Source organism: Passer montanus, unplaced genomic scaffold, assembly GCF_014805655.1.
Source record: "Passer montanus isolate IOZ18808 unplaced genomic scaffold, ASM1480565v1 scaffold151, whole genome shotgun sequence".
Classification (NCBI taxonomy): domain Eukaryota; kingdom Metazoa; phylum Chordata; class Aves; order Passeriformes; family Passeridae; genus Passer; species Passer montanus.
Window position 1 is genome coordinate 844,025 of NW_024362163.1, and position 24,425 is coordinate 868,449.

Here is a 24,425-nt window from a genome sequence, read left to right on the forward strand (position 1 = left end):
CCTCAAGTTACTGTTTGTGAATCAACGTTCAATGCTATGTGGACTGAATAAACTCCAGAAAGCACTTAAACATAGAGAATTCATCTATTTCAATGCAGCTTACCTCATGATCTTTTTGTGTTTGCTTTTCCAGTGCTTCAAATTCATCGATTTCTGTTTTTTCCTTCAGTTTCTCTTTCAGTTCATTTATTTCTGATTTCAACTGCCCATTTTCCAGCACTAGGTTATCAAAGTTAGCTTGCAGGACGTTGACCTCATTTACAGCAATATCCTGAAGAAGTAGCACAAGAAACTTTAGAAGCTGTTGCTGCAATGTCAGCCTTATTTCTAGAAAATTCAGAATAGACCTACCTTTTCTAGTGCTAATGCTTCACAGAGTTGCACAGATTCTTCAAAGTCTTCCTGGATCTAGAAAAAGAAACACTCTCAGTTAGCAGATCTACAAGATCAAGTAAGTGGAGTATTATATTCCTTGTTGCTTGTCTTTTCACACAGCTAATCCTGTTTAAAGACCAGAGTTGACTGGATCATTTGCCACAAACCCACAGAAGCACAGAACCATACCACAGCTTCACAGAGATGTCCAAGAGACTTTCTAACCAGTTTCAATTTAATTCTACAGACACAGAACACTGGTGTTCTACAGAAGAGTAAGGCTGATCTTACTGAGAAGCATGTCATGCATATGTGCAGTATCAGAAAGTCAAAACAGATTATGATGTTACCCAATTCATGCTGGGACCAGCAACCCATTCTGCTTCTGAAATTTGATCAGGAACCATCCGGCAATGGCTGTCATACCCAAAATTCTCTAAGGCAGCTGAAAAGAAAGGTGTATTAACAAAAGTACCAATAGATTTTAAAGTGAGTATCAAATATTCTCTCATAAAATAATTTTACCACATTAGAAATAATCATTCGATGGCAAAAACACAGCACACTGAGTAAGACTTCTGACTCTCATGATTTTCTGTTATGAAAGGGAACACCACTGAAGTCCAATCCCTATAGTTATGTTGACCATCTTATCACAAGTTTATGAAGCCTAAATCAAATGCAGAATATATGCTTAAGTACAGACTAGGAGAAGTTTGAGTGTCAAGGAAAGAATCACTCAACAGTAACCTGCAAGACGAAAGGAAAAAAAGCACCCACCCCCATACAGAAAAAAAAAAAGCCCAGAACAATCCACTTACAAGCAAATACATGTTTGACAGGAGAGGTAATAAGGATGTAAGATGTAATTCAGCAACAATACTGCTAAACTGTTCTCTTGTCTTCAGTTCAATTTTCTTAGAAAATTTATTTTCCAACTTTCAGTTCACTCCTTATGAATCCTTGAATTTTTCTATCTCAATCTTATCTTTGAGTAAGGACTTTCTATTCTTGTTGAGGATTTGGGGATTTTACACACACACCTCTGCATTTTTTGGTGAAATAATGTGGGTTGATACGGACAGTCTGTGTTAAAGAACACTTTCCCAAAAAACTAGGGTGTGTGGGTAGGCTGCATGGCAAGTGTTCATAGAACCTGCCATTTACCTTACAGCTCTCCCCTTTGGTTTAAAGAATTGAAAGCTCAATATCAAGGGAAGGTGGGGTAGTAGAAGCACTTTTCATTGAAAAATGTGAACATCAACCCTTGGAGTCTTGTTAATTTGTTTTTCAATTTGTGCTATCAAAGGATCAACTTATTCCCTTTGGGAAATGTAATACAGTGCTTGCAAAGTTATTTATTGGAATTTCACAGAAAATGAAATAGAATGGTCTGGGTTGGAAAGGACCTCAAAGACCATCTAGTTACTTACAATCCTCCACATCTGGTATTGCTGGCAGAGACAACTTCATTTTTTTTGTTTCAGTCGGCATTACATTTTCAAAGTCTTCAAAAAAGCTCACATTTGCCTGGTTTATTTTACCAGGAGCCCAAGTAACTCTTCTTTTTCTCTTGGCCTTTAAAAAAGTATTTACAGAAAAAGTGATAACACCAAACCACTAGGCAGAGAGTAAATGTTGCCTCAAGCTAGTTCTGTATCAGTACGTGTATCACCAGTTAACTAGACAGTAGCTTGCAGTTTCCCCAAAATTAGTTGGAAAGCAAAAAAGTCCTTGCAGTCTGTTCACCACAAGGCAACATTGAATTGATAGCAGTTAATTTATAAGTTAGCCCTTTAAAAATATGAAAAAAGAGTGAAAATTGCCCATCATACTTGCTCTTCATTATCAATATAGACCTATGTATGTAATGTTACCTTTTGCAAAATATTTCAGAGTTAGCAGGTAAGATCTGAACAGGTGCTTACTTTAACATTCTGTTTTGAGGCAAAGGAAGCAGAAGTCACCAGCATCTCAGTTAAGTTTCGTATCCTGTCCTCCTGTACTTTTTGAAGGGAATTTTTTTCTTCCAACAGCTGGGCCAGCTGATCCTTTTCCATTGCGTGAATCTGAGTTTTTGAAGACACCTTCCAAGAGAATAATCACACTGACATTTTAAGAGCAGAAACCACTCCTACAGAAGATACACAATTACTGATACTTAAAAATAACTACATACATATACTCCTTTAAGTCTGGAAGAGAAATCTTTAATCCTTAAGAAGGAAACTGACAGTTTAGTCTACATTTTGACTGCAGACTTAGTATTTAAAAGTGGTCAAAACTCCCAGAAACAATACAGTCCCAGATTTTTCTACATATAAAAAGAGCATTCTCCCAAACATAACTCACTACCTGTAATCACAGAAGACACAAAACATACTCCCAAGTTCACGTTGCAAATGCATTATCATTAAAAAGAAAAAATAATTTTTCTAAAAATTCTCTAATGATATTTATAATTTGCAAAAAAAAATGTGCATTCTTTGATTTGATGCACTAGAACAGTAAGTTCATCATTGTTATTTTCCTGCGCTTTACGTTTTATTAGATGTGGTCTAACAGGACTTGCAAGATTCTTCCACCGCTCCAGAGATTTTTAGAGAAGGAAAAACACCAGAGACCACATTGTTTGGTGAGAAGTTACTATTGTTCATTTTCTAAATGCAACTTCCACCTATAGATGACCCAAATTTTGCCAGTGGTATTCAGGCAGTTGCAGCTTCCTGCAACTCAAACTGAAGTCAGCCATCAGTAAGGGAGGAAATAATATGAAGTTGGGATCTTTAAGAGACATTCAATCGCTTCTTAGATTCATTAGTTATATGGTTTGTTTTGGTCATTACTTGTATGATTTGTTATGATTTTTTTTGGATCAGTTAAAGTACGCTATAAGGCATCACAAATTTCTATTTCTTAACCTACTAACTAGTCTCATTCAACCTTAGCCTGCACACAGAGATGCTATCATTAGTTGTTCTAGACTATTCATCTCCTACTCAATTTATATTCTCTCAATAAAAATGGCAAATACCACTTAAAAAAATTCAGCTACCCCTCCAAATTTAACTGCTTTTGGTTTAAGACAGCTGGTCTCCAAATAGATATCAGTACTGAGGATTGATTTATTTGAGTTTATTACATACTTCCTCCAGCTGCTTTTTCAAATCCAGAATTTCTTTGCGGTATCTCTTCAGCAGTGCATCATCATCAAGAACTTCATTGACTTTTGGTGTATTCTTCATTCCTTTGGCTGTATTGGCAAACTGGAAGAACAGTCTTTCATGGGTAATAGTTGAGGAACAAATATGTAAAAATACTACTTATTTCGTCCCATATTTCCCAACAGAATTAAAGGGAGAGTTTATTAGATAAAGAGCAACATATAGGAGGACACAAATATTTTAACTAGCTTATTTTTAATGTATTCTAAGCTTGCAAAAGGTGAAGTTTTCCTTTCTTGATATTAATACCTAAAACATGAAGCATAACATTTAACTAAGAGTATCCCAAGTTATCTTTTCTTTAATAAAAGCTCAAAAGATCATCAAAAAGGGAGACAATCCTACCTAAAGAATATATACTGTTTGTTAACAGTTCAATTCCTGTAGTGTCTAACACCTTGTGCTAGCAAAGACTTCTCTAACTAGGTTTGGAAAAGGCAAATGAGATAAGAGTGGTTATCTCCTGCCTGCACAGCTTTGTTCCAACTTCCAAAAAGCTCTAGGTGGACAATCTAGCACAAGATAATTGGGAAAAGATGGTGTGTACAAAAAAATGTTTCAAATTCTGAGTTTACAGAAGCCCTTCAGAAGATCCAAGTCATTAAAGATCCAGCAGATTACATTTTCACCCCTCAAACCTGTCTACAATAACTAGTGCTGGAGAAGAGGTGAGAAGCTTTACCTGAAGAGTGCTGAGTGTCTCATCAAAAGAAACAGGAGTAATTGTACAAATAATAACTGTTTTAGCATTTCCTCCAAGGGAGTTCTTCAGAATTCGAGTCAGCTTGCTGTCTCTGTAATTTATGAAGCTAATAAAAAAGAAGCAACAACAACAAAAAATGTCAGATTTCTGCATTAACATGGTAAATACCTTTTCTAGAGGTAACAGGTTATGTCAAACAGCTACTACATAAGATTATAAAGAAAGGATTTTAATTTCTTAGTTTAGCAGTGCTATCTTATAACAGGTGTACAAACAGTTGCTTACCCAGAAGGGTCATCACAAAGTTTTTTGATAACTTGACCCAGAATGAACAAGCTCCGATTTATATTACAGCCTTCTTTCAGTCGAACACCTAGGTACCACACATTTTATTGTTATTATTTTTAATTTAAAACAATATTAAGATACATTTTCAACCTGTCAAGTTTTGTGTTATGTTATGCTCAGTCAAGAGGGATTTATTAACCAAGAGTTAAACCTTAAGTGCCACAATGCACTACTGACCCATCAGCAGGCAGTACCCAATCCTTTATGATAGCCAAAATGCTTTGAAATAAAACAGTAGCCAAAAATAAACATTTAGAACCTTTACATAGTAAGCACCTGAGGCCATAAGAACTACAATTTTGCTTCCTGTTTAGATTTTGCAAATGCCCACATTTACACATATAACAAACCCATCTTAGATACAACTTTTAAGTTATATACTCTTTGTAAGACACTATTACTTGTGTCCCTCTCAGATCACTTTTTTTCTGATGAAGGCACTTTTGTACAGCTTCATGCTGTCACTGTTAACAGCTGAGCTTCCTCTGAACTAAAGAGTGAGCCATCTATTCCCTCTTCACCTTGACACACAAGTCCCTAAAAAGCTTCTTTTGATTTTGTTATTACAGGTGCATCTTTCACAGAGCCATCTCCATTGTATTAGTTCAGTGCAGGATTGTTGCTGAGCCTGCAAGTCTATAAAAGGCATATTACTACTTAATTGTTTGCACTTCACAGCTTTACAGTATTTTCCTGAAGAGATCCTGTCCTACCAAGGGGAAAAGGCCTTATTTATAAACAGTAAATAACACAATAGCACATGGATCAAATAATTTCCTATCATATTTTCTCATAGGGGTTAATTAACAGAAATTATTGTCAGTGGAGCCTCATTTGACACTCACCTTCAGATCCTGTTTGACTCGCTCTTTCACTGCCTGCCAGATCTACCAAGTTCTGAAAACACATTAAATATTTCACAGGTTACTTCTGAGGCAATTTACTTTAAGTCCTTGTAGTTCTAAATCTCTGCTAAGAATCTGATAAAGTTAAGCTTAAAAAATAAAAAAGTAAAGGGTCTATCATTACTGGAATTAATGCATAGCTAGTACACACAACAATGCTTTCAAAGGTACATAAGGGCATGGAGTAAGTTGACATGAACTCTTATTCCGCCCCAAATAGTGTTTCAAACTCGCAGTGCAACAACCTCTACCCTCGGTCACAAAAACAACAGTTTCTCAATACAGAAGTGTTAACTACTAATTAACTACTAATCCAGCTGTAGGAAACTTTCATGGAAAAGAGCCTAGGTGAGATGATCTAGTAACCTGTCCTAAGCTGGCTGTATGTCTCTCCTTGTCTATCATTGTGGAGGTAAGTGTGGCCGCATTTCTCTTGACAGAGAAAAGCAAGGCACAACTTCCCAAGGATATTTTCTGGGAATCACAGGGAGGAACCTCAGAGGGGATCAAAACAATTATTATCTCATTTGCTGCTCTTGTGCTGTGCTAAAGAAGAATGCAATCTTGAGATTGTTTACCCAAAGTGATGGTGTTTGGTTTCCTTGGCCTATCAGGCCCAAGTGCATGTCCAGGCTGTCGGTCAGGAGACAGACACAACATTCTGTTCAGTGGAGTTGAGTGCTTGTGCAATTTCAATTTAGAGGTAGTATAACATAGTGTAACATAGCATAGTATAATAAAGTAATTAATTAGCCTTCCAATACCAATGGAGTCCTAATAATTTCTCCCTGCTATGGGGGTCACCTTGAATCCAAAAATAAGGAAAATAAATTAACTATTAGAGGAAAAGCCTCACTTCTGAACCTGGTTAAAAGCCAACTACAACATTACGGCATCCCATAACAAGCATGTAGCCCTCACTTTAATTAAATTTTGGCTTCAGAGGAGTGAAATCCTTTACTAACTCCACCAAGCAGCAATAGACCAAGAGGGCCAAAATCCTGCTCCCCTCACCCCTGTTACTCGTGGTTATTCTAAAGTCAGCTGGAACCGAAATGGGGCAGAGGCAGGTGCAGGAAGAGTGGATACCCTAAGTTATGGTAAGCACAAAAAGTAGGTATTAGTTTGTCAAGATACTGCATGAGCAGTGTTTACACTCAGACCCCAGAGCTTTTTCACATGAAGCCAAAACAGAAAGCTCTTTCCACAATCCATGTGATTAACTTAATGCTATTTCCAATTCTGAGTAAGAGTGCTCATCAGATTTTAGCAGGCTCAAATATTTTCACATGGGTTCCGTTCCTGCAGCTGTTTCAGACCATTTTCTGAGAATCAAGAAAAGGCTGTAGAAAAGGCTTCTGTAACCTTAACATTTCCCTAGAGGTGTCCAGTGGTGCTCCCCCCAGTTTATGGTATTTCACATACCAGTAATCCACCCCCGAGATGCTAAGTGGGATTACTTCTGAAAAAAAAATGAATCTTTTGGCCATTGCAGATGTAGGCCATACATTCTTTTAACAAGAACTAAATTTGAGGATAAGGGAAATAAGTCTTAAGGTTACCCATTTTACAAGTTATTTCACTGGACTTGTCAGTGGTCAGAAACAATTGTAGGGAAGATTTATTTAACAAAATGCAAGAGCACTCTGACATAGTCCCTTATGCTCCTAGAAGGTGATAACACTACCCAATCCAGCATGAGTAATTCTCATGTAGAACTCCCTCTGGTGGGAACATCTGCTCTAGATAATGCCACAGGAGTCTCCCTCTATACTTAAGCAACATCTGTCAGAGTTAACAACAAAGAACTCTTGTAAGTCATTATGAAGTACCATTCGTCTCTCAAACAAGCAGTAACAGCAAATTCTCTAGTTAACCTGTACTCCAAGAAGGTATAAATAGACATTTACCAAGTGGGAAACCATGACTGCTCCATCACAGTTTGCATTTGCAGGGTCACTTCGTTCTCTGCTTTCAATGATCTAGAAATGCAATGAAGTGCAATGAAGTTTTTGTTACTTTGAAAACATAAAACCACTCCCAGTAGTGAAACAGTTGTTACCATTCTGAAGATAGTGTGAGAACGGCTGCTGTGTTCATTCATTTTTGTTTCTCCATAATGGCGATTTCCTGTCAAAAAACAATATTAGAATTTTCTGCTCATAATCTGACAAACAGACAAAAAGCACAACTTTAAAACTAACTGAAAAGCTTTGGTTTATGAACATAAACCCAAAGGGATACCCCATGGTTCAACACATACCTGATTAACCAACACTTTTTTAAGCTATCAGCTGACATTGTCCAAATACTTACTTTCTCCTTTCCTGATCCATTCCATAACTTGTTCTGGGGCAACCACTACTTCTTCAATCAGATCTTCTACATACGTATTCCTCTACAGAATAAACACGGTAATACATTTTACTGAACTCCAAAATACACTTCAACACATAAAGTTAACATTACCAGCAATTATTATGATATTTATTCAACAGCTGAATGTCTTTATATGCTAAACACAAGGGATGGGTAAAGTTTAGACTTTGACCAAAATTGTGGCATAAGGGCACAAGAATCAAACAACAGATTTAGAAAGTTTTTAGGAAACTGAAGTGCTGTGTGAAATATCCTTCTTGTCACTTTCTAAGGGAATTTAGGAGTATATTTCTCAGTAACTCTTACATGGACAAAGTCATACAACTGGTAAGTTTCTCTTCTTCCTATGTTCCAAAACCATGACCATTTAAGGGGAACCAAAAGGAAAAAACACCCCAAAACCCAAACCACCAATTTTTATTATTTCCTACAAAACTTAATGTAAAGAAACTGAAAATAGTATAAACACAGATTTCTTTTCCTGTATCGATCATCTTACTGAATAGTTCTAGGCTTATGGTTATTCTATGATCACAGTAGCACATCACTTGCTAGATGATACAAAGATGATATTAAAGTAACTCTGTATATCTGTCAGAAACTTGAAACATATAGAGCTTAACTAAACAATTCTTGAGGTTTTACTGTCAAAGTTAAATAAAACATGTCATCCTGGAAACCTTGAGGAATAAGTCTACTTTTATAAAGATTTATAAATATGAATTAGCAATAGCAAACCCAAAGTCACTGTTGTTATTCAATTACATCAAGTGTCCTTCTGCTAATGCTGAAGATACAATCACACTGTTTGTCCCAGAAGTTTCCCACTGGATGCTTCTCAGAGCATTTTTTTTCCCAACTTCTTTTACTCCAAGCAAGATACAGTACGTGTACAAAATATCCACTTACATTAACATCCTCACGAATTCCCAGAGGCTTCTTTTTCCTATTATCACAAAGCAAATCAGTAATTGTTTCATTGTAGATTTCCATGTAAGAAACCCGTAGCAGGAATTCTCTTTCAGGAATCTAATGTTGAAATGGGAAAAAAAAAAAATCAAACAAATAACAGAATAACTGATGGACATCTTTTAACACAAATATTCTTAAATTGGAGATAAAGGTTTGGATATCGTTCCACAGATTTCTTTCCCTTCATCCCTGCTGTGCATTAGCATCTAACAATACAGAATAATTTTTCTTCTATCCCACCTCTTTCCAGCTGCATTAATGGTATACCACTTCTAAGAGGTTATAAATTAAGATAACTGCATAACAGTAGCATGACAACAATTCTCCTACTTAAATGCCATTTCCATTTCCAATTTCCTCCTGCTTAGGTGCTTTTCTCTCTGTATGCCTTGTCCTCCCTCTGTTTGCTTGGATTTACTTTGCTGCTGCTGCTTCTTCCCCTGCCTCCTTGGTAGACAATGTTGGGGTGAAGAAAGGCTGCACAATGGACTCCAGAAAAAATTTCTTTCCTTTAGTTACTTCTATAAACCCTCTAAGGGTACTCTACACCTCCTTAAAGGAGCAGTGACCATTTCATTTCACTGGTAACCAAGCACTCTGCAAATCATGTTTTGGAAATCACTGTTTTATTGTACACTTTCTCCTTACTTTTATTAATATTGAGCAATTAGCAATTCTTTTGTGAGCCTGAAATAAGTAAATATAGTATCATATTCTTCCCACTAAAAAAAAAGTCTCTAACTGTTAATTTTTTAGACTTTTTTAAATAGTAGAATAAACATAAAGCTTCACATTATCTTATCTACCACATTAACAAGCGAGTACCTGTTTTCATTTGTTTCATATTTGGAAGGTTAAGGCTCTACTCAAAGTTAATTCTTTGACTCCTCATGTCTCAGAACCCTCCTCAGTTTTGTTCTGATTTGATTTTAACTAATAGAGTCCCATTAACTGTTTGTTTAAAAACAAAACATGAGCCTGGCTCATCTTTGCCAGGCTGGCAAAGTAACTGCAGCATTTAGTCCAATGTAAGTTAATTTCCTTCATAAGCCTCTTGATACTAAAATTAATTTTTATGAAACCATCACAAATAATAGTAGTCTTTTCAATCACTTCAATTTAATAGAATTGCTCACCTCACAAATAATTTTGAACACATGCTGAATTGCCTTAGGGATAATGCCCACGGAATCTTCATTCCCCATCATTGTGTAAGTCTTCCCTGAAGCAGTCTGTCCGTAAGCAAAAATCGTGCCTAGAAATAAGGTTAAGTTTTACCAACTATCTCTGAAATAAATTCCAAAAGTTACTTAAACACAGTTTTAAAGCTTACCATTATAGCCTCGCACAGCTGACTGTATAATTGGAACAGCTACACCATCATACAACTGCTGAGTGTTGTCACTTGAGTGAAACACACGATCTTAAAACAAAAACAAACAAAAAAAAGCATGTGAATCCACTCTATTGCAAGTCAAAACAAGCTGTCATTCAGTGTTGCTGACTTCAAACCCAGTAAATTTGTGCAATCATTTGCAGGTTAATTCCAATAGAAATATTATTGTAGCACCACTAATGTAAGCTTTTAAAATTTAGTTTGAAAATAAATATTAAACACAAAATCAAGAAAGACACAATGCACAGATGATAGACACGTAAAAAAACCCACTAAGAACAGAGTTAAACAGTCATCCCATTTAATGCTAAAAGATTTTGGCTAATTTATCCACAAGGAAGGTAAGCCTAACAAGACAGGTTAATTGTTAAACTCCTAGACTGGTGCATGCTTTTACTGAATCTGTATTTTGGGAAAACTATTTGTAGTGGCTACATTCATATTAACAAGTCCATCAGTTGGAAAAGACTCAAAAGGAGCCAGTTAGTTATGAGGATCCAACATTCACACTAGTCACTTTTGGGACTGTGTTCTCCCACACCCTTCTCCCCAAATGCTCTGGACTAGCCCTCCTTTGGATTTCAGATCAAAAAAAGCCACTACGGCATGAATCAGAACAGAGAAAGTAAGGTCCATCAGGAAGCACATCCCAGTGCTGCCTGCACCAGAAGTCCTGCGTGCCCCAATGACACCCCTTCGGAATTAGGAAGCTGGGAAGGTTGGGGGACACTTCAAGAAGCTCAGGGCATTCACCACAGTCGACACGTTCAAGACTACGCTAGCAAAGTTCCGCGTAATCATCTAAGTAAAGCAATTGCTTTCACATTCTTACCGTAACTAAATATTTTGGTACCGCTCACGTCGGAAACAGTATTATTCTCACTTCTCCAGTACACGGGCACTTTATCTCCCGAGGCATTTTCGCTACAAGAGACACCGTGTTAGCTTTACTGGGGGAGGACTCTGCTCCCAAAACGGGCCCTTACCGCGACCCCCCTCCCCCCGGCTCCCTCCGCCCGCCCCCTGCCCCAGCGGCGGGCACGGCGGCACCCAGGGGAGCGGGGGGAGCCTCCCGCCAGCCCGGCGGCTCACCTGGCGATGATCGGCCGCACTCGCACGCACACCGTGACGGAGCCCTCGTCAGCCATGCCCGCCCGGGACAGGAGGACCGGGACCGGAGGAGCGGCACAGGAGGAGCGGCACAGGAGGAGCGGCACAGGAGGAGCGGCACAGGAGGAGCGGCACAGGAGGAGCGGGACCGGAGGAGCGGGACAGGAGGAGCGGGACAGGAGGACCGGGACCGGAGGAGCTTTCAATGATCTAGAAATGCAATGAAGTGCAATGAAGTTTTTGTTACTTTGAAAACATAAAACCACTCCCAGTAGTGAAACAGTTGTTACCATTCTGAAGATAGCGTGAGAACGGCTGCTGCGTCCACTCATTTTTGTTTCTCCATAATGGCGATTTCCTGTCAAAAAACAATATTAGAATTTTCTGCTCATAATCTGACAAACAGACAAAAAGCACAACTTTAAAACTCTCTGAAAAGCTTTGGTTTATGAACATAAACCCAAAGGGATACCCCATGGTTCAACACATACCTGATTAACCAACACTTTTTTAAGCTATCAGCTGACATTGTCCAAATACTTACTTTCTCCTTTCCTGATCCATTCCATAACTTGTTCTGGGGCAACCACTACTTCTTCAATCAGATCTTCTACATACGTATTCCTCTACAGAATAAACACGGTAATACATTTTACTGAACTCCAAAATACACTTCAACACATAAAGTTAACATTACCAGCAATTATTATGATATTTATTCAACAGCTGAATGTCTTTATATGCTAAACACAAGGGATGGGTAAAGTTTAGACTTTGACCAAAATTGTGGCATAAGGGCACAAGAATCAAACAACAGATTTAGAAAGTTTTTAGGAAACTGAAGTGCTGTGTGAAATATCCTTCTTGTCACTTTCTAAGGGAATTTAGGAGTATATTTCTCAGTAACTCTTACATGGACAAAGTCATACAACTGGTAAGTTTCTCTTCTTCCTATGTTCCAAAACCATGACCATTTAAGGGGAACCAAAAGGAAAAAACACCCCAAAACCCAAACCACCAATTTTTATTATTTCCTACAAAACTTAATGTAAAGAAACTGAAAATAGTATAAACACAGATTTCTTTTCCTGTATCGATCATCTTACTGAATAGTTCTAGGCTTATGGTTATTCTATGATCACAGTAGCACATCACTTGCTAGATGATACAAAGATGATATTAAAGTAACTCTGTATATCTGTCAGAAACTTGAAACATATAGAGCTTAACTAAACAATTCTTGAGGTTTTACTGTCAAAGTTAAATAAAACATGTCATCCTGGAAACCTTGAGGAATAAGTCTACTTTTATAAAGATTTATAAATATGAATTAGCAATAGCAAACCCAAAGTCACTGTTGTTATTCAATTACATCAAGTGTCCTTCTGCTAATGCTGAAGATACAATCACACTGTTTGTCCCAGAAGTTTCCCACTGGATGCTTCTCAGAGCATTTTTTTTCCCCAACTTCTTTTACTCCAAGCAAGATACAGTACGTGTACAAAATATCCACTTACATTAACATCCTCACGAATTCCCACAGGCTTCTTTTTCCTATTATCACAAAGCAAATCAGTAATTGTTTCATTGTAGATTTCCATGTAAGAAACCCGTAGCAGGAATTCTCTTTCAGGAATCTAATGTTGAAAGGGAAAAAAAAAAAAAATCAAACAAATAACAGAATAACTGATGGACATCTTTTAACACAAATATTCTTAAATTGGAGATAAAGGTTTGGATATCGTTCCACAGATTTCTTTCCCTTCATCCCTGCTGTGCATTAGCATCTAACAATACAGAATAATTTTTCTTCTATCCCACCTCTTTCCAGCTGCATTAATGGTATACCACTTCTAAGAGGTTATAAATTAAGATAACTGCATAACAGTAGCATGACAACAATTCTCCTACTTAAATGCCATTTCCATTTCCAATTTCCTCCTGCTTAGGTGCTTTTCTCTCTGTATGCCTTGTCCTCCCTCTGTTTGCTTGGATTTACTTTGCTGCTGCTGCTTCTTCCCCTGCCTCCTTGGTAGACAATGTTGGGGTGAAGAAAGGCTGCACAATGGACTCCAGAAAAAATTTCTTTCCTTTAGTTACTTCTATAAACCCTCTAAGGGTACTCTACACCTCCTTAAAGGAGCAGTGACCATTTCATTTCACTGGTAACCAAGCACTCTGCAAATCATGTTTTGGAAATCACTGTTTTATTGTACACTTTCTCCTTACTTTTATTAATATTGAGCAATTAGCAATTCTTTTGTGAGCCTGAAATAAGTAAATATAGTATCATATTCTTCCCAACTAAAAAAAAAGTCTCTAACTGTTAATTTTTTAGACTTTTTTAAAATAGTAGAATAAACATAAGGCTTCACATTATCTTATCTACCACATTAACAAGCGAGTACCTGTTTTCATTTGTAATCAGTTTAACATATTTGGAAGGTTAAGGTTCTACTCAAACTTAATTCTTTGACTCCTCATGTCTCAGAACCCTCCTCAGTTTTGTTCTGATTTGATTTTAACTAATAGAGTCCCATTAACTGTTTGTTTAAAAACAAAACATGAGCCTGGCTCATCTTTGCCAGGCTGGCAAAGTAACTGCAGCATTTAGTCCAATGTAAGTTAATTTCCTTCATAAGCCTCTTGATACTAAAATTAATTTTTATGAAACCATCACAAATAATAGTAGTCTTTTCAATCACTTCAATTTAATAGAATTGCTCACCTCACAAATAATTTTGAACACATGCTGAATTGCCTGAGGGATAATGCCCACGGAATCTTCATTCCCCATCATTGTGTAAGTCTTCCCTGAAGCAGTCTGTCCGTAAGCAAAAATCGTGCCTAGAAATAAGGTTAAGTTTTACCAACTATCTCTGAAATAAATTCCAAAAGTTACTTAAACACAGTTTTAAAGCTTACCATTATAGCCTCGCACAGCTGACTGTATAATTGGAACAGCTACACCATCATACAACTGCTGAGTGTTGTCACTTGAGTGAAACACACGATCTTAAAACAAAAACAAACAAAAAAAAGCATGTGAATCCACTCTATTGCAAGTCAAAACAAGCTGTCATTCAGTGTTGCTGACTTCAAACCCAGTAAATTTGTGCAATCATTTGCAGGTTAATTCCAATAGAAATATTATTGTAGCACCACTAATGTAAGCTTTTAAAATTTAGTTTGAAAATAAATATTAAACACAAAATCAAGAAAGACACAATGCACAGATGATAGACACGTAAAAAAACCCACTAAGAACAGAGTTAAACAGTCATCCCATTTAATGCTAAAAGATTTTGGCTAATTTATCCACAAGGAAGGTAAGCCTAACAAGACAGGTTAATTGTTAAACTCCTAGACTGGTGCATGCTTTTACTGAATCTGTATTTTGGGAAAACTATTTGTAGTGGCTACATTCATATTAACAAGTCCATCAGTTGGAAAAGACTCAAAAGGAGCCAGTTAGTTATGAGGATCCAACATTCACACTAGTCACTTTTGGGACTGTGTTCTCCCACACCCTTCTCCCCAAATGCTCTGGACTAGCCCTCCTTTGGATTTCAGATCAAAAAAAGCCACTACGGCATGAATCAGAACAGAGAAAGTAAGGTCCATCAGGAAGCACATCCCAGTGCTGCCTGCACCAGAAGTCCTGCGTGCCCCAATGACACCCCTTCGGAATTAGGAAGCTGGGAAGGTTGGGGGACACTTCAAGAAGCTCAGGGCATTCACCACAGTCGACACGTTCAAGACTACGCTAGCAAAGTTCCGCGTAATCATCTAAGTAAAGCAATTGCTTTCACATTCTTACCGTAACTAAATATTTTGGTACCGCTCACGTCGGAAACAGTATTATTCTCACTTCTCCAGTACAGGGGCACTTTATCTCCCGAGGCATTTTCTCTACAAGAGACACCGTGTTAGCTTTACTGGGGGAGGACTCTGCTCCCAAAACGGGCCCTTACCGCGACCCCCCTCACCCCGGCTCCCTCCGCCCGCCCCCTGCCCCAGCGGCGGGCACGGCGGCACCCAGGGGAGCGGGGGGAGCCTCCCGCCAGCCCGGCGGCTCACCTGGCGATGATCGGCCGCACTCGCACGCACACCGTGACGGCGCCCTCGTCAGCCATGCCCGCCCGGGACAGGAGGAGCGGGACCGGGCCAGGAGGAGCGGGACCGGGAGCGGACAAGGGACGGGGCCGGGAGCACCGGCAGCGCCCGCCCCAACCGCCGCCGAAGTTTGAACTGCGCCCGCAGCCGCTCCCTATTGGCCCGCGAGGACGCACGCCGTGCGTGGAGCGCACCACTCGCATGAGCTGGTGGGGGGGCGGCCGCACCTTTCCCCCCCGCGTCTGCCGGCAGCGCCCAGATGGCAGCGGCCGGGCAATGGAACGCTGTCGTCACGGCCGCGTGTGGGGGTGTTTTAAACACCCCCGGCGTGGCGACTGCGCCGCTTCCTTGGGCAGTCGTTCCAGGGCTGGGAACCCTTTCCATGAAGGATGTTTTCCTGATACGCCGTGGGAAGCTCCCCTGGCGCAACATGAGGCTGTTTTCCCTTGTCTCTTGTAACTGGGGGAAGAGGCCAACCCCCACCGGGCTACAGCCCGCCGTCGGGCACTTCTGTACAGGGACAAGGTCTCCCCAAACCTCCTTTCCTCCAGGCTCAAGATTCCCAGCTCCCTCAGCCGCTCCTCACGGGACTCGTGCTCAGACCCTTCCCCAGCTCCGCTGCCCTTCTCTGGATGCGCTTGAGCACCTCCATCGGCCCTTGCAGCGAGGGCCCAGAGCTGAGCGCAGGATCGGAGGTGCAGCGCCCGAGGCAGCGGTGAGCGGCAGCACTGCCGTGCACCAGCCCCAGCACCTCCGCCAGCTGCCCGCTGACTCTGAATAGTACGCTTTTACACACAGCAGTGACACTGTCATGGGATTTAAAAACAAGTTTATTTAAGTAAAATGTATATATGTATTGAGTGAGGGCTAGAAAAACAGTGTGAACATCTTGTGGGTGGTAGTTCTTAGTTCAAAGCAGCAACATTTTAGAAAGCAAACTGTGTTTGCCTAGTCAAACAAACAGAAAAAGCCTTCAAGCTAGTGTGGACAGGTTTGAGGGATGGGGAAGGAGAGGAAGACAGCTGCAAAGAAAAGCCTACAGAAATCAAAAAAGAAGGCACGCTCAAAAATAATTTCTTTTGAGGTCAGGAAAAAAATGACAAGGATATCAAAATGCTTTTTATGTTCAAACTGTTAAAGCAATCTGTTTTCTTCCATATTTTAATCATCCTCCCCTTCCTCTTCTTCCTCTTCCTCAGCTTCAGCTAAGGCTTCTTCCTGTGCAGCCTTGAAAGCCAGTTCCTCTTGCACAGTGGGGTCTACTGTCTCAGTGATTCCCGGCTCTATGGGAAATTCCACTTCTGCTGGCGGGGGCAGTGCAGGAACGTGGTTTTCTGCATTGTATTTGTGACCCCAGCCAAAGTAGATGTTCTCAAATTTCCTGAAAAAGAGAAGTTAAAGATTACACATTCACCCCCTGACAAAATATTAGCAGAGAGACCATCAGGCATCCTTACTTGCTGCGCAGGAAGTCACTGTGGGGCAGATATCCTATAGCAGCAGAATTTTAGACACAGCACCTCTTTCTAACTGCCCTAATGGTTATTAATACATCTTCTAGCTAAAATGATGAAGTGGCACTGCACTGCAGTAGTGTGTAGTACTGTGTAGTGGAAATCTACATGGAGGTAATAACCACGTGTAGTGGAAACAAACGAACATTACAACCACAGAATATACTGGTTTTGTAAAAAGTCCCACAAACACAAGAGTATGTGTTTTAAATCAAGGACTGTGCTCAAATGCTAATTCAGCATTTACATCCATTAACTTTATGCCTGCCTTTCCAAATGATTATTTGTTTTCAGTCTTAAATGCCTATCTACTGTTGCTGTGCATATTTAAGTGGCCTTCTCCATCAGTCTCTGGAATAGCTGGCACTCAGTCAATGAATTAATAATAAAGTAACTCTGCCTGCATTAGAGAGGCACCTGTGTGTAGCACATACAGTCAGTGTTGTAACCATGTCAGGTGGACTCTCACCTGCCAGATGCAAAGGCATAAGCTCCAGGCCACCGGTTGGACTGCAGGATTGCAACAGAATATTCCGGGATCAGGTTTGTAGAAGCCCGAACTGTCCAAGCAGGGATGTTTTTCATGCCTGGAGACAGCCAAACACACACTGTCTATGAATAAACAGACTTGACGAGCCTCTACAAAATACTTAAGACTGAGCTACAAGACTTGCACAGAATTCAAGCAAGGCTTATGTTAAGTTGCACGACAGAAAGAGCCAGAAGTCAGAAACAGTAAGTGTAGGCACTGTGTTCCAGCAGGTTGTTTGCATATATGGGTAGATAGGACAGGAATGCTGATATACCCCCCACATACAGAAAAAATTCAGTAACACTCACCCCTGGGTCTTTTGTCAAGGACTTTTTATCACTTATGGATAAATTGTATAGCTATATTTCACCTTGATTACAGAATGGAGAGTAGAAAAATAATCAAATATTGATGTAATCTAATATTCAGGCTCCCTTATCCCATGATTTGCTGCAGTGATATGCTAAAAGATTAAATTCTTATACAAGTAATGTCTATCAGTGCATGTGTGTACATATTAATTGTTCTATTTACTTACACATAAACATACATTTTTCTTTTCTCCTAAAAAGATGAGATAAAAATAGCTGAATATATTTCATGTAGTAAGCTGTTCTGAACTTGAAATAACATGACAAATCTAAATTATTTTTTCCTTTTAATCTCAACAAGATGTTACCTAGTAACCTGATTATTTAAGTTTTAATGTCAATACCATTAAGCATTTTGCTTTTGACTGATTTTGTAAAAGAACGTGTTTACCCTACAGAGGCAAAGTATTTTGCACCAAGAAGTGTCAGAGTTTTATAACTTCAAATATTTACTGCTAAATGACAACATTCCTAGAGACTCTCTATCAAAAACTTCATATTCCATGAAGAATACCTTCATCTTCAGAGATTAGAGTAAGAAGGGGCTGTCCCGTTTCTTCCTGTTGCTCTTCTTCCTCCTCCTCTTCCTCCTCTTCATCATCTTCTTCATTTTCCTCTGATTTTTGAACAGGATTAATCCAAACACAGCGACCCTATAACAGATGTGGAAAAGTAATAAATACATGTAACAATCACTGAAAGAATGCAAGTTAAAACTAGTTAAAACAATTGGTCAGAAACACACAGTTAAGGGATAGGGAGAAGAAAATTATGTATTCCATAACTGGAATATTGTTAACAAAATATTGTATCCTCTTGGCAGACTATTCCCCTCATTCCTCCCCTCATTCATTCCTGCTTACTGTTTGAGAATAACCTTATACCTCTGTCATCAGCTTTTTGTCGTTTTGTATTCTTCAGTTCCTGGCCAGTTTGGTTTATATCCTTAACTAGATTACTAGTTACTGCAAACTATAGACCTATTCCTTCTTTATAAAATCTGCCTTGTTATTTGGCTACCAGTCAGAGGAACATAACAGAATGTTCTTAAGATTCTAATGCATACTAATTTTTTTTTTAAATTACTGTTTTGCTAGTAGTAAGCTTAAACCTTATTTCCAATAATTTGCTGTTATTTTACACTAGCATTCTTGAATTTGTAGACTGGCCATCAAATCATCCAGCAATGAAAACCAAGTTAGTAATACCTCTTTCTTGCAGTAGTCCGATAGAACATGTTTTTAAGCTTTTTCATGTGAATTTTTCACATCAAAAAGTATAAAATAAGAAATTAACCAGAAGAAAACACCACGTAAGTTCTATTTAGCATACAACCATAAGCTATCTGCTTTTTAACATCCTACCTGAGAAAAGAGAATTTTAAAAACTTTTGTCAAATGAGGATCTCGAAGAAGAAAACCTAATACAGAAGATTGCAACAAATGATTGTTATCTATCAGGGCCTAGCTCCTTACTGTTATTTAAAGACAAGTTTCAATCTCAAGAACACTTCACTGGAAAAAGTACTAAACCTAGACATTCCTAGAGACTCTCTATCAAAAACTTCATATTCCATGAAGAATACCTTCATCTTCAGAGATTAGAGTAAGAAGGGGCTGTCCCGTTTCTTCCTGTTGCTCTTCTTCCTCCTCCTCTTCCTCCTCTTCATCATCTTCTTCATTTTCCTCTGATTTTTGAACAGGATTAATCCAAACACAGCGACCCTATAACAGATGTGGAAAAGTAATAAATACATGTAACAATCACTGAAAGAATGCAAGTTAAAACTAGTTAAAACAATTGGTCAGAAACACACAGTTAAGGGATAGGGAGAAGAAAATTATGTATTCCATAACTGGAATATTGTTAACAAAATATTGTATCCTCTTGGCAGACTATTCCCCTCATTCATTCCTGCTTACTGTTTGAGAATAACCTTATACCTTATACCTCTGTCATCAGCTTTTTGTCATTTTGTATTCTTCAGTTTGGTTTATATCCTTAACTAGATTACTAGTTACTGCAAACTATAGACCTATTCCTTCTTTATAAAATCTGCCTTGTTATTTGGCTACCAGTCAGAGGAACATAACAGAATGTTCTTAAGATTCTAATGCATACTAATTTTTTTTTTAAATTACTGTTTTGCTAGTAGTAAGCTTAAACCTTATTTCCAATAATTTGCTGTTATTTTACACTAGCATTCTTGAATTTGTAGACTGGCCATCAAATCATCCAGCAATGAAAACCAAGTTAGTAATACCTCTTTCTAGCAGTAGTCTGATAGAACATGTTTTTAAGCTTTTTCATGTGAATTTTTCACATCAAAAAGTATAAAATAAGAAATTAACCAGAAGAAAACACCACGTAAGTTCTATTTAGCATACAACCATAAGCTATCTGCTTTTTAACATCCTACCTGAGAAAAGAGAATTTTAAAAACTTTTGTCAAATGAGGATCTCGAAGAAGAAAACCTAATACAGAAGATTGCAACAAATGATTGTTATCTATCAGGGCCTAGCTCCTTACTGTTATTTAAAGACAAGTTTCAATCTCAAGAACACTTCACTGGAAAAAGTACTAAACCTAGAGGGTTCCTATATATATATACATACACATGTAAAAATAGATGGTATATGTAAATACATGCAAGATATTTACATATTATATAACATACAAAAAGACATGTTTTATGTGTAAGATATTTTGGTATGATGTGTGATATAAAATGTATTTTCTATATAAAAATCTTTCAATCCAATGCCATTTCTGGTGAATAGTTTGCATGTGCAGGTGAGGAGTGTCGCTCACACTCTGTAACCCTACAAGCACTGCAGCGTGAGTGGCGTCCAAGGCCCGCGTGAGCTATGCTGGCACACACCTGCTTCAGAATGTCCTTGACATGGTGTGCCCACGTGGCGAGGGACTCCACCATTTCAGACACAGGAGGAGGCTCAAACTCAGGGTTTTCTTCATATGTGTCTGCTCCTTCTTCTTCTTCCTCGTCCTCTGGAAACTGGTAGAATCCAGTGGGAGAGACATGGGTTCCTGCTGAGATTCGCGCTATCTGCGCGCGCAGGTAATTGGCCTCATTGCCAGGAAAAGGAGGGAAGCTCACAACAGGAGCATCCAAGTGACCAGTGAAGAACTTCTTGATTTGCCTGGCACAGACAATCTGGGCTGGTGTCACTGGAGGCAACTTCACCCAGGGTTTGCCTGGCTCGTTACAGACAAAGTAGACAAATTTATTAGTCCCAGTCCCATTTGCTTCTTTTGGGATCTCAGGTGGGGGTTTATAGGTGGACTTTGGTGGTTCAGGTTCTTTTTCTTTCTGCTCCTCTTCTTCTTCTTCACCCTCACCCATCTCTTTCTGTTCTTCCGCTTCCTCTCCTTCCTCTCCTGTTTGCTCCTCCTCTTCCCCTTCCCCTTCCCGTAACTGTGCTTCAGCTATAATATAGTTCATTTCCAGGCCCAAAATTTTGCCCCAGAAGCGACAGGTCTGGATTGGCTGAGCATTAATTAGGTGTTTAAAGGCAAGGAATATGTAATAGCATTCATCTTTGCTCAGGCCAATTCCAGCCTGTTCAAAATAAAAGGCTGTTTCCATCACATTTGGTAGAGCGGGCTCTCCCTAGGAAAGAAGATTTCAGAGTTAGATAATTATAATTCACTTTCCTGTAGTGCCACTCATTATCTCAAAGTGCTTTGCAGGCATTAATTCACTACTTTTTAATTATAATTTAGAAAAATTAGAAGTCTTTTATTGGTAAAGAAGAGAAGATGAACACAGGATTTCAACATTTAAACTCCTAATTACTGCAAAATAAGGAAAGTCAGCATTCTCACACAAGATCTATAAGGTATTCAGTACTATGGCATGTCAGCTAAGAGGCCTTGATGCCTGCAAACAGTGACAGTGTGTTGCCTTGTGTTGTAGATAATACAGATTTTATATATTTAGGCACCAGAGCAACAACATTTCTCTTGGGTGAATGTTGCTTGGCATACAGCTCCCTGCAGTTTTTAAAAATATTGCCCCCTCTCTTATCAAAGTCCATTGTAGGACTCCATCTGCCTCCAGTGGAAGCAGAACTAGGCCAATAATTAAGTATTTCCAGTTGCTCTACCACCCATCTCTCATTTTATGGGGAGTAGGTGATCATGTAACACAGAGTTATTAGAAGTTGGACACGACAGGGTAGGGAATTTGGAAGAATTAGTGCTAGTTTCATATGGAATTTCTTTGGATTTGACAGGTTTCTTATAACAAAGCAAGACTGATAGGATTATGAAGAATTCAGAATTCCTTTCTGAAATACCCTACCTTTTTTCCCATTTTCAGCATCTTATACTGTTAATGTGAGATACATAACAGGCTATGGAAAAGATGAAGGACTATCTCTTCTGTGGTTGGTATTTGTACTCTGCAATGGTAATTCATTTGAATATATACTGGTCAACTTCATATGAAAATCAACATCTTGTTGAATGATTTCCCTTGGCTCTTATAATTCTTATTTATATTCTTTTATTTCTCATTATAAGATTTCTCATTTTTCCTTGGGTACAAATGCTTCTGCATATAAGCAACTGAATAATAAAAAATCCTGCTTTAAGAAGTGGCTTTTCAGTTGTTTAAGTTATCCATTAAAATCATATTTTGTTTCAGTTGGAGAAGGACAGACTAGAACTGCAGCAGGAGCTGGAAGAATCACAAAATTCTGCTTTCTGCTGTTTTACAGTAGCAGCTGTGCACAATATTGTCAAAGAACATGTCAATAAGAATATATCTCAAGGAAGAATGTATGTCGAAGAATATATCAAGAATTATGGTCACTTTAGGTAAAGAAACATTCCTTTTATAAAAAGAAAATAAACTTGGATGCAATATTCCATGCTGAACTGGCATATGGGAGATGTTATAAACCTTACTTTCTGTTTATCACCTCTAGAACATCCCTGATTATAACGGTTCAGGATATTGGATTTACATCAGGAAAAAATCTCAACTAAGTAACCAGATGGGTTTTCTTCTTCGGAACTAGACATGGAGGAGCTCAGCTGTGAAGAGGTTAGTGGTGCTGTGACTGCAATTATTTGTACGGTCAGGAGAGGCAGCACTACAGAGGAGACCACAACTTCCTCCCTTTCTCCCTTCCCTTCTCACCATCCGTCCACCTCTTCCCTGGTATATTTGGTATCTGTTTCACTCCGATAATAACTCACCATCTCTTCATCTAGTTCTTCATGATCTTCTTCTCCACTCTCCTTGAAGAACAAAGCTTTACACTTTTCTGCAGCTTCAAATGTTGGAGGGATCACATGTTCATCTCGAAGAGTGTCCATTTTTTTCCGGAACTGCGCCCACTTCACATCCTGGCTGATAGTCTCAATTATGTCTACTGTATTTGTGGGCTGTTCATCCAGGATCTTTGTTAGTATGTTAGCAAAATGATCGTATCTGTCATATAAATGTAAATATTGTTGGCTTACTATACAGAAGTCTTAGAGTATTATGCTTTTAGTAAAAAAAAGTAAAGGCTAATCATCTGGATCTTTGGAGAAATCATTGGAACAGAAAGGGGATCATGGAGCCTTAAAGCAAATAAGGGTTAAAACTTGTCTGATTATACTTAAGAGCATTCCCATCCTCTATTTCTACTATATACCACAGCTATCTATGAGCTGAATCTGAACTTAAACTTACTCTCAATCATATCAACTTGTTTTTGAACTCTCTATAAAATTCCAGTAGGGATTTTGTTTCTGAGAGATGTTGGACACTAGTATGCAAGTTTCACTAGTGATGAAATATTGCACATATAACACTATCCCATTCTGAATGTACTTCCCTTTGTCCTTTTACTTTTCTCTCCACTTATACTTCCTACCCGATTTGACTGTGATCCTTTTTCAGACTTACAAGTTCAGGCCAGATTTTGTGCTGGTCTTCAGTAAATAGGCTTTTGCATTCTTGATTGCCATCATCCGGGTTTGGGGATCGGGAATCTCATCCTCATACGGGCTGTATGCCGGCTGGTCAAGACCATAACCCGGCTCGTGTGGCTGGTAAGGGCCATGCCCACTGGCATAGGCATCTTGTGGGTAGGCACTTTGTGGTTCCTGTGCAGGGTCAGATTCCGGGGACTGATGCATGCTGTGCCGTGTCCCCGGTGCCCTGGGAGCCTCGTCCCGGCGCCTCTCTGGATGTTTGGCGGCGGCACCTGCAGCAGCTCAGCGGCTTGCGCTGCTGGCCGAGGTGCACAGCCGGGCTCCGCCACCGGCACCGTGCCTGTCCTGCTGCACAGGGCGCCCGGCGCCTCCCCTGTGCTCCTGTGCTCGGTGCGGCTCCTGGTGCGCCGGGCTGCCGCGCTGGCCGGCTGAGCGGTGCGGGGGCTGTGTCGGAGCACGGGCGGGCTCGCTCGGGCCCTTCCCGCGGGCCCGCCTGGCGCGGGGGCTCGCTGGGCCCGGGGTGCGGC

At 39.4% G+C, this 24,425-nt stretch overlaps 2 protein-coding genes and 1 long non-coding RNA gene across 3 annotated transcripts in view; all 3 read right to left on the reverse strand.

Moving 5' to 3' along the window:
- CENPE (centromere protein E) overlaps positions 1-15,897 on the reverse strand; it is a 39,214-nt gene extending 23,317 nt beyond the window's left edge. The window contains exons 1-17 of the mRNA XM_039702007.1: positions 15,493-15,897; positions 15,233-15,324; positions 14,338-14,427; positions 10,043-10,161; positions 8,844-8,963; positions 7,872-7,953; positions 7,618-7,685; positions 7,466-7,537; positions 5,496-5,547; positions 4,588-4,675; positions 4,282-4,408; positions 3,522-3,641; positions 2,304-2,462; positions 1,809-1,953; positions 726-820; positions 352-408; positions 104-271 (exon numbers count right to left, since the gene is read on the reverse strand). Coding sequence (XP_039557941.1) covers positions 104-271; positions 352-408; positions 726-820; positions 1,809-1,953; positions 2,304-2,462; positions 3,522-3,641; positions 4,282-4,408; positions 4,588-4,675; positions 5,496-5,547; positions 7,466-7,537; positions 7,618-7,685; positions 7,872-7,953; positions 8,844-8,963; positions 10,043-10,161; positions 14,338-14,427; positions 15,233-15,324; positions 15,493-15,731 — 1,893 coding nt within the window. The 5' untranslated portion in view covers positions 15,732-15,897. The remainder of the gene's footprint in view (positions 1-103; positions 272-351; positions 409-725; positions 821-1,808; positions 1,954-2,303; positions 2,463-3,521; positions 3,642-4,281; positions 4,409-4,587; positions 4,676-5,495; positions 5,548-7,465; positions 7,538-7,617; positions 7,686-7,871; positions 7,954-8,843; positions 8,964-10,042; positions 10,162-14,337; positions 14,428-15,232; positions 15,325-15,492) is intronic.
- Positions 11,611-12,261, reverse strand: LOC120498822. Its single transcript, XR_005626757.1, has 3 exons — positions 11,957-12,261; positions 11,703-11,770; positions 11,611-11,622 (listed from the first exon to the last, which is right to left on the reverse strand). It is a non-coding gene; the product is annotated as an uncharacterized LOC120498822 (long non-coding RNA).
- Positions 15,898-16,340: 443 nt separating the features above from the next.
- Positions 16,341-24,419, reverse strand: LOC120498821 (radial spoke head protein 4 homolog A-like). Its single transcript, XM_039701988.1, has 6 exons — positions 23,870-24,419; positions 23,173-23,407; positions 20,828-21,577; positions 19,531-19,669; positions 17,512-17,629; positions 16,341-16,909 (listed from the first exon to the last, which is right to left on the reverse strand). Exons 1-6 carry the CDS (start codon positions 24,100-24,102, stop codon positions 16,690-16,692), a joined length of 1,695 nt encoding a protein of 564 aa, XP_039557922.1. The 5' UTR covers positions 24,103-24,419; the 3' UTR covers positions 16,341-16,689.
- Positions 24,420-24,425: the final 6 nt, after the last annotated feature.

What these genes read in the sequence shown, in the direction of transcription:
- LOC120498821 (XM_039701988.1), bottom strand. Translation starts at nt 24,102, where the DNA reads ATGCATCAGTCCCCGGAATCTGACCCTGCACAGGAACCACAAAGTGCC. An exon ending in ACAAAATCTGGCCTGAACTT is followed by an intron (nt 23,408 to 23,869) that starts GTAAGTCTGAAA and finishes TTTATATGACAG; the next exon opens with ATACGATCATTTTGCTAACA. An exon ending in AAGAACTAGATGAAGAGATG is followed by an intron (nt 21,578 to 23,172) that starts GTGAGTTATTAT and finishes CTTCTTTCCTAG; the next exon opens with GGAGAGCCCGCTCTACCAAA.